Source organism: Rana temporaria, chromosome 8, assembly GCF_905171775.1.
Source record: "Rana temporaria chromosome 8, aRanTem1.1, whole genome shotgun sequence".
In the NCBI taxonomy this organism is placed as follows: domain Eukaryota; kingdom Metazoa; phylum Chordata; class Amphibia; order Anura; family Ranidae; genus Rana; species Rana temporaria.
This window is the reverse complement of record NC_053496.1, coordinates 10,223,310-10,238,204: the sequence shown is the minus strand read 5'-3', so window position 1 is coordinate 10,238,204 and position 14,895 is coordinate 10,223,310. Positions and strand designations below refer to the sequence as shown.

Sequence of the window (14,895 nt, the reverse complement as noted above, 5' to 3'; positions counted from 1 at the left end):
CGCCAGGATGTCGGCACATTCCTTCAGTAGCTTGGTGGGAATGATGTCATTGGGTGCTGTGCTGTTCCGCAACGCACCAATGAATTTTTTGGTGGTATCGATGGAGATGGGTTCCAGAGTGAACTTAGTTGATTGTAGAGGCTTTCTGTCGGTGTTTTGTAGTTGATTGAAGAGGGGGCTGAGTGGAGTATTGTTTTGCCGAATACTTACCCGAATTTTTTCAATTTTGTTGATGAAGAAATCCGATAGTTCATTGCAGAACTCTTGGGTGTCTGAAGTGGGGACTTCAAGACATCCCGGATTCATGGTCTGGGTGACCATCCTGAAGAGTTCGCGTGGGCGATTCATTGCGCTGTTAATCACCATGGAAAAGTGAAGTTTTTTCGCTTTGAAAATTTCCTTGTGATATCGCGTTGTTACTGCTTTGTAGAAGTTGAGGCGGTCTTCTGAAGGACTTCTTTTCCAGGCGGCTTCCGCCCTTCTGCGCTCTTGCTTCAATAGCGACAGCTGGTTATTGAACCAGCTGGACTTTTTTGCCCGGCTGCGGACTTTGCGCTTTGGTGCTGCTAAGTCGGCTGACTGTAGCAGAGCTGCATTTATGGCATCCAGTGTATCTGAGGCTGCTAGCTGAGGAGGAATAACCCCAATTCGGTTTCCCAGGGTAGATCTGAAGAGTTCCGAGTGGAGCTTCTTCTGAGATCTAGCCCAGTGTATTGTCACCGGCTTGGGTACTTTCATAACTAGCGGAATTCTGGGAATTATGAAGCTAATTGCATGGTGGTCTGTCCATGGCAAAGGTTCATTACCCAAAATGTTTATTTTCAGATTTTGTCTGAAAATTAGGTCGAGTGTGTGACCTGAAGCATGCGTGGGTCCGCATATAAGTTGCTGAAGTCCTAACCCTTCCAGGTGGTCGATGCAGGCCTCCGCGATGGGATCCTGTGAGGAGTTGGCCCACAGATTGAAATCCCCGAGCAGCAAAAGATGATTGCTGTTAAGGGAGTAAGTGGATATGAACTCCGTTAATGCTGGAAGCAACTGCGATTTGGGCCCAGGGGGCCTATAGCAGAGGAGAATGTGAACGGTCTCCTGGGAGTGAGCTTGAAGTTGAAGCGTAAGGGTTTCCATAAACGGTAGAGGATTTTGAAGGACCGGTTTAGTGATTGCAATATGCGACTTATGAATCACCGCCAGGCCTCCTCCCCTTTGCCCTATTCTATTTTCCGTTAGGATGCGATAATTTTCTGGCACCAATTCTCCGAGAATGGTGTTGCAGTCGTCTGACAGCCAACTTTCTGTAATAAAGAGGCAGTCTAGATCGTTTTGTAGTAAGAAATCATGGATTTCTGATCGGTGTTTAACTGCCGATCTAGTGTTAAGCAACGCACATGATATGTGCTTGAGCTGTGTTGAATGGTTGAAATTTTTGATGATCGATCGACGATCGAATCTCAAAAGTTGATATGATTTTAAGGCTTTTGTGGTGACGGCAGGTAATATTGTTGCGAATTGTCTCAGACCCCAAATGGTTTCTGCAGAGTATCGCAATTTAACCATTGTTGCCAGTCACCGTGGGCGGGGGTGCGGGTGTAGGGTGAGAGAGGATTCGCAGAATCCTTGCTCGAGGGAATTTTGGTCCAGAGGAAGGCAAAAAAACCCTGGGCAAGCTGGCCAATGTGCTGCGGCAGGGAAAAAAATTCCTTCCTGATCCCCGAAGGCGATCGGATCAAACCCTGGATCAAAGACTGAAGGCTATGGAGGGGAAAAAGGGGGGGGATGCTGGGTGTCACTGCTGCTGGGGTGTACCAAAAATGGCCGCCAGGCAAAGCACAGGACCCAGGCTGGGGGGGGCAGTCAGCTTGGTAAAAACAGTATTTTTACCGATGAGGTTGCTGAACAGGGGGTGGAGGGGACCTCTAGGGGTGCGGGGGCGAAAATCCAGAGCGATCTGCACTACATGCAGGGAGAACGGTCGGCGCGGACTTTCCTAAGGTGCGGCGGCCACGAAAAGGAGCAGGCTGGCGCGGGCGTGTAGAAACGCCGAGAATGCACCCAGGGGGGGTGACTTTGGACCACCACAAACGTGGGTGGCCGTGCGGGCGGCGATGCCGGGCGAAAGATGGGGCAGAGAGCCGCAGTGTGGGGTCTGTGTGATGGCTGCCCTGATAAGGACGGCCGTCAGTGGTTCCCCAGGATGTCAGGCCCTGAGAGGCAGGGTCTTACCTGCGGAGGAAAGAGGAGTCCACGAGGAGAGAAAGGAGCTGGTTCCTGGTTCCAAGGAGCTGTTTCTTGTGCAGCGCAGGTATGGAGAGTCTGCCTAGCTTCTGACTGCCAGGTCTGGGTGAGAGCAGGCTCGTAAGCGGAAGGTCCGAAGCACCCTACTCCACCGCTGACACTGACTGACTGACTGACTGACTGACTCAAAATGTGAGTTGGAGGATAATAAGTCTATGACTAGTATGGTTGGAGGATAATACGTATATGACTAGAATGGTTGGAGGATAATACGTCTATGACTAGTATGGTTGGAGAATAATAAGTCTATGACTAGAATGGTTGGAGGATAATAAGTCTATGACTAGAATGGTTGAAGGATAATAAGTCTATGACTAGTATAATTGTAGGATAATAAGTCTATGACTAGAATGGTTGGAGGATAATAAGTCTATGACTAGTATGGTTGGAGGATAATAAGTCTATGACTAGTATGGTTGGAGGATAATAAGTCCACGGTTTTGTTGTCGGAATGTCCGATCGTCTGTATGCGGCATAAGACTGGTATGGTTGGAGCATAATAAGTCTATGACTAGAATTAGTGGATGATAAGTCTATGACTAGTATGGTTGGAGGATAATAAGTCTATGACTAGAATTAGTGGATGATAATAAGTCTATGACTAGTATGGTTGGAGCATAATAAGTCTATGACTAGAATTAGTGGAGGATAATAAGTCTATGGCCAAAGTGTCCGGAGGATAACACGTCTATGGCCAAAATGATTGGAGGATAATAAGTCTATGACCAGACTTGGTCAGAGGAGCTTACAATCTACAGGGGGGGGGTACAAAAGGTAATAACTGCCAGGGATGATCTGAAGGTTTGAGAATAATAAGTCTGTGGGCAAAATGGTTGGAGGATAATAAGTCTATGGCCAGACTTGATCACAGGATAATAAGTCTATGGGAGGAATGGTTGGAGGATAGGAAGTCTATGGCTGAAATGGTTGGAGGATAGGAAGTCTATGGTTGAAGGATAGGAAGTCTATGGCTGAAATTGTTGGAAAAATGGTTGGAAGATAATAAGTCTATGACCAGAACGGTTGGAGAATAATAGGTCTATGGTCGGAATGGTTGAAGGATAATAAGTCTATGACCGGAAAGGTTGGAGGATAGGAAGTCTATGGCCGAAATGGTTGAAGGATAATAAGTCTATGACCAGACTTGATCAGATGATAATAAGTCTGTGGCTGGATGGTTGGAGGATAGGAATTCTGTGGCCATACTGGGTCAGAGAAGCTTACAATCTACAGGGGGTGGGTGGTGCAAAAGTTAATAGCTGTGGGGGATGATCTGAAGGTTTGAGAATAAATCTGCGGCCAAAATGGTTGGAGGATAATAAGTCTATAGCCAGACTTGATCACAGGATAATAAGTCTATGGGAGGAATGGTTGGAGGATAGGAAGACTATGGCTGAAATGGTTGGAGGATAGGAAGTCTATGGCTGAAATGGTCGGAGGATAGGAAGTCTATGACCAAAAATGGTTGGAAGAAAATAAGTCTATGACCAGAACGGTTGGAGAATAATAGGTCTATGGCCGGAATGGTTGGAGGATAATAAGTCTATGGCCAGACTTGATCACAGGATAATAAGTCTATGGGAGGAATGGTTGGAGGATAGGAAGTCTATGGCCGAAATAGTTGGAGGATAGGAAGTCTATGGCCGAAATGGTTGGAAGATAGGAAGTCTATGGCCGAAATGGTTGGAGGATAGGAAGTCTATGGCCGAAATGGTTGGAGGATAGGAAGTCTATGGCCGAAATGGTTGGAGGATAGGAAGTCTATGGCCGAAATGGTTGGAGGATAGGAAGTCTATGGCCGAAATGGTTGGAGGATAGGAAGTCTATGGCCAAAATGGTTGGAGGATAGGAAGTCTATGGCTGAAATGGTTGGAGGATAGGAAGTCTATGGCCAAAATGGTTGGAGGATAGGAAGTCTATGGCTGAAATGGTTGGAGGATAGGAAGTCTATGGCCGAAATGGTTGGAGGATAGGAAGTCTATGACCAAAAATGGTTGAGAGATAATAAGTCTATGACCAGAATGGCTTTACAAGCTTAGTTTATTATGAGTATTCCTAGGTTTTCAATGACCTAGCGATCTTGGAACACTGTGTTGTATATTTAGGACCATTTATCTGGTCCTTCACATCTGTCATACAAATATTTGGAGGCAGAACATTGCTGGACATCGTTGATTTGCTGGTCAAATAAAATTCTCGATTCTCTTCCAGATATTTCATGTCTATTATACACAAACACGTTAATTGTTCTTTGTTGTGTGTTTTCTCTCTAGTTACGGAGAGCTGCACAGCATCCGACTGCTTGGTGAACGTTTTTGTGCTTTTGTGAATTATAAGTGTCCTGTCGCTACGGCCAAAGCACTGGAGGGACTTCAGGTAAGTGAGACCAACCTCTTCCAATAGATATAGGAGGGCTGGGCAGTGACGTCATGCTCTGCACCAGATATGTTTCATAAAAGAGGATTTTTTTAAGTATTAAATATTTTATAGTATTTTATTATTTATTTTATATTGTTTTATATTATTTTTGTATAGAGAAGGACCCCTTCTTTCAATGGGGGCCCAGGCAGTGGCCCCTTTTTCCACCTTATGAATTTAGCACTGATTGTGTGGAGTTTCTAGGTTTTGAGGAACCCTGATCAGAAATGTTATGGAGGATCTCTCGGTGGGAGGTCGGGTAGTTTGATGGAGCAAACCTAAAAAAATTGCACAGGAATTCTTTTACATGTTTGCTCCGGGCCTGGGGAGGGTTTGAAAAGCCGCGATAAGAAATAGTTTGGAGGACCTCATATGGTGGGAAGCCTTCTAGAAATGGAACGGGATAATTGACAAGTTTAGTCTGACACATTGTTCCCAACTTTGGTGGATTTGTTACTTTTCCTCTAGAACAGTGGTTCTCAACCTTTCTAGTGCCGTGACCCCTTGATAACATTTTCCAAGTTGTGGGGACCCCTAACAGTAAAATTATTTTCGAAGCATGGGTTGTCAGCACCCAAGGCAAGAAAAGGAATTTGAGCCCCCATCCCATGGACATTTAGTCCCTTCCACTCGTACAGTATTAAAACCCCATCTGGTACATTTTAGGATGTACCACTCTTTTTCTCTTTGTTCTCCTTACTTTCCCTTTTATCTCTATCCTAATTTCTTGTTTCTTTCCCCCATCCCTCTCTCTAACCGTATTTCTTGTTCTTTCTCTCATTCTTTCTCTCCCTTTTTCTTTGTTGCTCCCCCTCTTTTCCTCTCCCTTACATTATTCCTTCTCTTACTCATTGGTGGAGCGTATGGGAAAAGGGATGAGTGGCAATGTTGGGGGGAGTTCTGATCAGCCAACTTAGGTGCTCTTGATCAAGGTCATCTGCTGATCTGAGAACTGTAGTGGGGACTTTTAATGGCAACTATAATCACATGTAGTGTTACTCATTGTGTCTCTGACTTTGTGGTGTTTCGTAGCAGTGACACCTATGCCGAAATCAAAAGATAGGGTCTCATCCAGCCCCTCCCACTTCACATTCCTCACCAGTAAGCTGACCTCTAGTCTCTGCCCCCAAGCCATGCCATGAACTGAATGGGCGGCTGCAAAAGAGGCCGAGTGGGTGGCTGTGGGCTCCAGGAACAACCCAGCTGGGTGTCCACAGGCTCCAGGGCAGCCCTTCTGGGTGACTGCAAAAAGGCTGGGAGAGCAGTGTGGGCTTCAGGAACAGCCCAGGATATGGGGGGATGGCAGTCTGGGGGATGTCCGTCTGGGTAGATGGCAGTCTGGGGGATGTCCGTTTGAGGGGTGGCAGTCTGGGTAGATGGCAGTCTGGGGGGATGGCAGTCTGGGGGGGTGGCAGTCTGGGGGGGTGGCAGTCTGGGGGATGGCAGTCTGGGTAGATGTCAGTCTGGGGGGATGGCAGTCTGGGTAGATGGCAGTCTGGGTAGATGGCAGTCTGGGTAGATGGCAGTCTGGGGGGTGGTAATCTGGAAGATGGCAGTCTGGGTAGATGGCAGTCTGGGTAGATGGCAGTCTGGGTAGATGGCAGTCTGGGTAGATGGCAGTCTGGGGAATGGCAGTCTGGGGGGTGGCAGTCTGGGGAATGGCAGTCTGGGGGGTGGCAGTCTGGGTAAATGGCAGTCTGGGAGGTGGCAGTCTGGGTAGATGGCAGTCTGGGGGATGTCAGTCTGGGAGGTGGCAGTCTGGGGGATGGCAGTTCGGGATGACAATTTGTTTTTCTACCAACAGGGTAAAGAAATTGAGAACACAAGATTAGTGATCCGATACCCAGACAAGCCTTACCGACCCTCCACTGTGACCACGTCTGACGCACAGACTAAGCCAGCTGCAATAAAGTGAGTTTCCTGAATTAGATGATCATGGCGGTGAGAACACTCCTAAACCCCCCACCTAACTCCTAAAGTTCTATGTGACAACATAGGCAGGTGACAGGTCCTCTTTATGGAGACATCAGTAATCTATTAGACCCCCAATGTCACCTCTGCCCTACACTACAGCCCATCAAAAAACAGGTTGTGCTTGATTTGTGGAGAGACCACTAATAGTTGTCCTGTGGACAGATTCTCCCCCCTGAGCTGTGGATCTCTGCAGCTCCTCCAGAGTTACCATGGGCCTCTTGGCTGCTTCTCTGATGAATGCTCTCCTTGCCCGGCCCGGTCAGTTTAGGTGGACGGCCGTGTCTTGGTAGGTTTGCAGTTGTGCCATACTCTTTCCATTTTCCGATGATGGATTGAACAGAAGCTCCGTGAGATCTTCAAAGCTTGGGAGATTTTTCTATAACCTAACCCTGATTTATACTTCTCCACAACTTCATCCCTGACCTGCAGTGGCGTCACTAGGGTTGGTGTCACCCCCCCCCGGTCACTGAGCATGAGCAATCCGGGGCACTGAGCAGGCTAGCGCATCAGCACAGCTCTGCCCCCTGTGTAATTCCCCTAATGTAACCCCCCCATGTAACCCCCCCGTGTAATCCCCCTAATGTTATGGCCCTGTGCAATACTCCTAATGTTAAACCCTCCCCCCCGTTTTAATCCCCCTATATGTTACCCCCCCTGCAATCCCCCTAATGTAACGCCCCTCCTGTGTAATCCCCCTAATGTTACCCCCCTGCAATCCCCCTAATGTAACGCCCCTCCTGTGTAATCCCCCTAATGTTACCCCCCTGCAATCCCCCTAATGTAACACCCCTCCTGTGTAATCCCCCTAATGTTACCCCCCTGCAATCCCCCTAATGTAACCCCCCCCATGTAATCCCCTAATGTAACCCCCCCCCCATGTAATCCCCTAATTTAAACCCCCCCCCCCCCGTGTAATCCCCCCAATGTTATCGCCCTGTGTAATCCCCCTAATGTTATCGCCCTGTGCAATCCCCTTAATGTATCCCCCATATCTTACCCCCCTGCAATCCCCCTAATGTAACGCCCCTCCTGTGTAATCCCCCTAATGTTACCCCCCTGCAATCCCCCTAATGTAACACCCCCCTGTGTAATCCCCCTAAGGTTGGGCCCCTGCAATCCCCCTGAAGTAACGCCCCCCTGTGTAATTCCCATAATGTTACCCCCCCCCCCCCCCTGCAATTCTCCCCCCCTGCCCCCCTATACCTCCCCTCCCTACATTTAAAGACCTCAGATCGGCACGGCTCTGTACACACAAATATGCCCCTCTTCCTCGGCTCCTCCCCCTGTTGTAGATATACTGTCAGTGTGGAGGCGGAGCCTAGGCATCGTCAGTCTGAGGAGTATAATTGTGATAGGACACTGGCATCTGTCACAACTGCCGATCGCAGTGCCGGTTCCCGGAGGACATCCGGGCGCCGGGCACTGGACTATGGCACTCTGGAGCCGTCTGCCTCTGCCAGCCTCACCATTCTTTCTCCTCCTCCGTCACACAGCAACTACAGCAGAGATATTGGAGTGTGCAGGGGAAGGAGGAAGAGGAGAGAGCCCAGGGCCGGTCCTAGGCAGGGTGCGCAGGGTGCTCCGCACCCAGGCACCACAGAGGTGGGGGCGCCGAAGCTCCAAAGTGCTGTGGGGGGGCTCTGATGGGGGACACCTGCTGTGGGGGGATCTGATGGGGGACACCTGCTGTGGGGGGCTCTGATGGGGGACACTAATGAAGACTTCTTAGGGGAGCATCTCAGTGTTTGAGTCGTAGCCATAGAAACATTTGTAAAGGGGAGGAGTTAGTAATATGACCATGCCCATGTGGGGGCGCCAGCAATATTTCTGCACCCAGGCGTCTGTGACCCTAGGATCGGCCCTGAGAGAGCCGCTGCGCCTTTCAATCCAGTGCTATGCCGGGTGTCACCCTGGTGCGGCCCGCACCCCCCGCTCCCCCCTAAAAACGCCAATGCTGTGACCTGTCTGGTGTGTTCCGTGGCCTTCAGGATGCTGTTTGTTCACTAAGGTTCTCCAACAAACCTCTGAAGGCTTCACAAAACAGCTTTATTTATACTGAGATTAAATTACACACAGGTGGACTCTATTTTCCTTCCACTTCACAATCATGTGACACTTTGTGTTGGTTTATCACATAAAATCCCAATAAAAAATACATATACATTTTTGGTTATAACATTATAAATGTGGAAAATTTTAAGGGGTATGAATACTTTTCCATGGCACTGTATCCCCCCCCGATCTCCGTGTATCTTTGAACAATTCCCTCTTCTACGTTATTCGTCATTAGACCTTGAGAGGCGACATTTGGACGCGGTCCACGCCAGTCTGGCCTTTGATTGATCGGTGATCGTCTATTTCCTGCTCGTGTTAATGATCGTCCCGGAGGTGCCGACGCTTCCCTCGCCGTAATATCTGTACAAGATGCAGAAAGTGTCCTCTGAATGAAGTCTGAGCTCCGTCCGTCCGCTGACCTCCCGCTTGTATCCCGCCGCTGACAACCCAACGACTCTCCATTCCCTAATACACTCTAATGTCCTCCACAGTCAGTGATACCGGGGGGGCAGACCCCAAATATCCATATTTAGTAGTTCTTGACCCAAATTTCTCTTCTATAAAAAGTAAAGAAAACGCAGAATTCTTCATCTCTAGATTACAGCAAATTATACATCTGCTGCTTTAACCGCTTCCCATCCTTCACACAAATACTATACACTATATTTCCAAAAGTATTGGGACACCTGCCTTTACACGCATGCAAGCAAGGTCCATAAAGACATGGATGAGCGAGTTTGGGGTGGAGGAACTTGACTGGCTTGCACAGAGTCCTGACCTCAACCCGACACCAACACCTTTGGGATGAATTAGAGCGGAGACGGCAAGTTCTCGTTCTACATCAGCGCCTGACCTCACAAATGCACTTCTGGAAGAACGGTCAAAATTCTCATAGACACACTCCTAAACCTTGTGGACAGCCTTCCTAGGAGAGGTGAAGCTGTTATAGCTGCAAAGGGCGGGGCCAACTCAATTTTGAACAGGGGCGGACTGACAACTTATGGGGCCCTCAGGCAATAGGAGATTATGGGGCCCTCGGGCAATAGGAGATTATGGGGCCCTCGGGCAATAGGAGATTATGGGGCCCCCGGGCAATAGGAGATTATGGGGCCCCCGGGCAATAGGAGATTATGGGGCCCCCAGGCAATAGGAGATTATGGGGCCCCCAGGCAATAGATCATGGGGCCACACAGTACTGTACATACACACACACACACTGAGAAGGTACTGGAGAGGCGGGGCAGCTATAATCTTGGGATTTTTAGACCAAAAGGATGTCAGTAAGGGACATTTCAGGGACAGATGTAAAAAAACACAGATTTTTACATACTGTCCCTGATTTTACAAAGGCTGGCAAACCTGATGGGGCCCCCTAGTGCCAAATGGTCAGTCCGCCCCTGATATTGAACCCTATGGACTAAGACTGGGATGGCATTAAAGTTTATGGGAGTCTAAAGGCAGGTGTCCCAATACTTTTGGTAATATACCGTATGTCTAATAGAAACCAGATCTCTCCATAAAGAGGACCTGTTATGGCCCATGCTATCACAAGGGATGTTGTTCATCCCTTGTGATAGCAATAATGTTCAATAAAAAAAAAAATGAAAAACTTTTGTTCCTAACACATTACCCAGTCCATACCAGTATAGATCCCAACACATTACCCAGTCCATACCAGTGGAGATCCCAACACATTACCCAGTCCATACCAGTATAGATCTTAACACATTACTCAGTCCATACCAGTATAGAACCTAAAACTTTACCCAGTCCATACCATTATAGATCCTAAAACATTACCCAGTCCATACCAGTATAGATCCTAACACATTACCCAGTCCATACCAGTATAGATCCTAACACATTACCCAGTCCATACCAGTAGAGATCCTAACACATTACCCAGTCCATACCAGTAGAGATCCTAACACATTACCCAGTCCATACCAGTAGAGATCCTAACACATTACCCAGTCCATACCAGTGGAGATCCTAACACATTACCCAGTCCATACCAGTATAGATCCTAACACATTACCCAGTCCATACCAGTAGAGATCCTAACACATTACCCAGTCCATACCAGTGGAGATCCTAACACATTACCCAGTCCATACCAGTATAGATCCTAACACATTACCCAGTCCATACCAGTATAGATCCTAACACATTACCCAGTCCATACCAGTATAGATCCTAACACATTACCCAGTCCATAACAGTATAGATCCTAACACATTACCCAGTCCATACCAGTAGAGATCCTAACACATTACCCAGTCCATACCAGTATAGATCCTAAAACTTTACCCAGTCCATACCATTATAGATCCTAAAACATTACCCAGTCCATACCAGTATAGATCCTAACACATTACCCAGTCCATACCAGTATAGATCCCAACACATTACCCAGTCCATACCAGTGGAGATCCTAACACATTACCCAGTCCATACCAGTAGAGATCCTAACACATTACCCAGTCCATACCAGTATAGATCCTAACACATCAACCAGTCCATACCAGTTTAGGTCCTAACACATTACCCAGTCCATTTCAGTATAGATCCCAACACATTACCCAGTCCATACCAGTATAGATCCTAACACATCAACCAGTCCATACCAGTATAGATCCCAAGACATTACCCAGTCCATACCAGTATAGATCCTAACACATCAACCAGTCCATACCAGTATAGATCCCAAGACATTACCCAGTCCATACCAGTATAGATCCTAACACATTACCCAGTCCATACCAGTATAGATCCTAACACATTACCCAGTCCATACCAGTATAGATCCTAACACATCACCCAATCCATACCAGTATAGATCCTAACACATCACCCAGTCCATACCAGTATAGATCCTAACACATCAACCAGTCCATACCAGTTTAGGTCCTAACACATTACCCAGTCCATTTCAGTATAGATCCCAACATATTACCCAGTCCATACCAGTATAGATCCTAACACATCACCCAATCCATACCAGTATAGATCCTAACACATCACCCAGTCCATACCAGTATAGATCCCAACACATCACCCAGTCCATACCAGTATAGATCCTAACATATTACCTAGTATAGATATTGGAATTTCCTTTCAAATTTGGCTGTTAGTGAATGTAACGAATACGAATTTATCCGAAGTTCTGAATTATCGGAAATAATGAATGTCGCATCTAAACAAATGGAACGGACCTAATTAATAATAAAACATTTTATTATTAATTTGTTCCGTTCCATTTGTTTAGATGCAACATTCATTATTTCGGATAATTTGTAACTTCGGATAAATTCGTATTCGTTACATTCACTAACAGCCAAATTTGAAAGGAAATTCCAATACCTATAATTTAATAGTTATTGTTGGTTTGTTATTATTTTGAAATTCGGGATTTTGGATTTTCTAATTTCTGAATTTTCAAATTTTTCCGAATTTTCTCATTTCCAGTTTTTGGATTTTCAAATTTCCGAATTTTCTAATTTCCAGTTTTTGGATTTTTCTAATTTCCGGGTTTTGGATTTTCGAATTTCCGGATTTTGGATTTTCAAATTTCTGAAATCCGGAAATTCTAAAAAATCCAAACTCTGGAAATTAGAGGATCGGAAATCCAGAAATTCAAAATTCTTTAGAATTTCCGGATTTTAGAATTTCTGGATTTCGCAATTTTTTAAGATTTTCGAATTTGCGAATTTTCCATCATAACATATGACCCAAACAAAAAACAAACGAATAAAACAAAAAACAAACAAATTTTTTGGCAGTGCACATGTCTAGTAGTATGACAGTGTGCATTGCGTGCTGCAGCGAACAGTGGGTGTGGCCAAATTGCTCTTGCTGACATCATCTCCCTGCCCCGAGACAGCCACCTGCAGCTCTTGGATGGTAACAGATTTGTGTGCGACTATCTTGGTTATTTGGAGAGCCACAGCCCGGTATGAATAATGAGTCCACCTGAAACCCGCACACATGATTCAAAACCCGGACTGTCCAGGTAAACCCCGGACTGGTGGCAACCCTAGCTAGAAAAGCTATGGGGGAGGGGGTTTTCAAAGTGATTTCTCAGCAACATAAAGCATGGAGACTTGGGGGGGAGGGGGGGGGGTTTGCAGTGAATTATAGAGCATTTTCAGTTTATGGTGCTCAGATTGAGTTTTGCCTATAAATGGTAGCTACTCTCTGCTTGCAATGCATAAAAAAAAAAAATCCTGATACCACCAGGGATGTAACCCATGATTCTGGTATTGGGGGGTCTTTTTGGCCCCAGATCTCATATCTAAGAGGACCTGTCATGCTTTTTTCTATTACAAGGGATGTTCACATCCCTTGTAATAGGAATAAAAGTGACCCAAATTCTTTTTTTTTAAAAAACAACAATGTAAAAATAAATAAAATAAAGTAAAATAAACACAATTTTTTTTTAAAGCGCCCCGTCTCGACGAGCTTGTGCGCAGAAGCGAACGCATACGTGAGCAGCACCCGTATGTGAAAACGGTGTTCAAACCACACATGTGAGGTATCGCTGCGATCGTTGAAGCGAAAGCAATAATTCTATACCTAGACCTCCTCTGTAACTCAAAACATGCAACCTGTAGAATCTTTTAAACGTCGCCTATGGAGATTTTTAAGGGTAAAAGTTTAACGCCATTCCAAGAGCGGGCGCAATTTTGAAGCCTGACATGTTGGGTATCAATTTACTCGGCGTAACATTATCTTTCACAATATAAAAAAAAAATTGGGCTTACTTTACTGTTGTCTTATTTTTTTATTAAAAAAATGTGTTTTTTTTTTGTTTTTTTTAAAGTGCGCTTGTAAGACCGCTGTGCAAATACGGTGTGACATAAAGTATTGCAATGACCGCTATTTTATTCTCTAGGGTGTTAGAAAGAAAAAAAATGTATAATGTTTGGGGGTTCTAAGTAATTTTCTATAAAAAATTAAAAAAATAGTTTTTAACGTGTAAACACTGAGTCTGAAAAACAGGCTCAGTCCTCAAGTGGTAAAGGGGAGGGGTCACTTTAAATGCCTTAAATATAGGAATCATGAAGGTGAATAGGGAAACCGATATTCCAGTGTAACAAAATGTGTTTTCTACCTTTTTCAGTGCAAAGAAGAAAGTCCCATTCAAGACCAATGAATGTTTCTACTGGAGGGCCAATGGTTGCACTTATGGAGACAAATGTCGATATCGGCACATCCCGGAGAATAGAGGCGCGGACAAGAAGCCGGTGAAATGCTGATCAATAGGAGAAGTGCGGCTTTTCCGTTTAGGATCTCCAATTAAAGAGTATTGAATCGGCATCAGAAATGGTTTTTGGTGCACTTTTGGTGTTACAGACTCCGATGGCACCGTTGTTCTTCTGTGAAGGGACTGTAGGCCAAGCCTCGGTGTGGCCATCTTGTTCTCTAGATGTGTTCGGCGTGCCATAGATTAATAAAAAGCCATGGAGGGAGGAGCATGCATTGCACTTTATAGCGGACCACACTGTGGATATCTACACCCTGCCAGCTGGCGCATGCCTTGCCAGACTTCAGTACAGCTGACATTTCCTGGTCCAGAAATACCAAGCAAGACCTAAGCTAGGGCCAGCAAAAAACGTGTTTGGTTCCATGTCCCACAGCTTGAAGATCAGGACAGGTTCCGTGTCCCACAGCTTGAAGATCAGGACAAGTTCCGTGTCCCACAGCTTGAAGATCAGGACAAGTTCCGTGTCCCACAGCTTGAAGATCTGGTCTGGTTCCGTGTCCCACAGCTTGAAGATCAGGATAGGTTCCATGTCCTTCAGCTTCAAGATCAGGATAGGTTCCATGTCCCACAGCTTGAAGATCTGGTCTGGTTCCGTGTCCCACAGCTTGAAGATCTGGGCAGGTTCCGTGTCTCACAGCTTGAAGATCTGGGCAGGTTCCGTGTCTCACAGCTTGAAGATCTGGGCAGGTTCCGTGTCTCACAGCTTGAAGATCTGGTCTGGTTCGGTGTCCCACAGCTTGAAGATCTGGTCTGGTTCCGTGTCCCACAGCTTGAAGATCTGGGCAGGTTTCGTGTCTCACAGCTTGAAGATCTGGTCTGGTTCCGTGTCCCACAGCTTGAAGATCAGGATAGGTTCCATGTCCTTCAGCTTCAAGATCAGGATAGGT

The 14,895-nt window shown here is 46.2% G+C and overlaps 1 protein-coding gene across 1 annotated transcript in view; it reads left to right on the top strand.

Annotated features, from left to right (window-relative positions):
• LOC120946665 (tetratricopeptide repeat protein 31-like) overlaps window positions 1-14,214 on the top strand; it is a 121,529-nt gene extending 107,315 nt beyond the window's left edge. The window contains exons 14-16 of the mRNA XM_040361281.1: window positions 4,569-4,671; window positions 6,518-6,624; window positions 13,865-14,214. Of these exons, the coding sequence (XP_040217215.1) occupies window positions 4,569-4,671; window positions 6,518-6,624; window positions 13,865-14,000 (346 nt within the window). The 3' untranslated portion in view covers window positions 14,001-14,214. The remainder of the gene's footprint in view (window positions 1-4,568; window positions 4,672-6,517; window positions 6,625-13,864) is intronic.
• The last annotated feature ends 681 nt before the right edge of the window (window positions 14,215-14,895 follow it).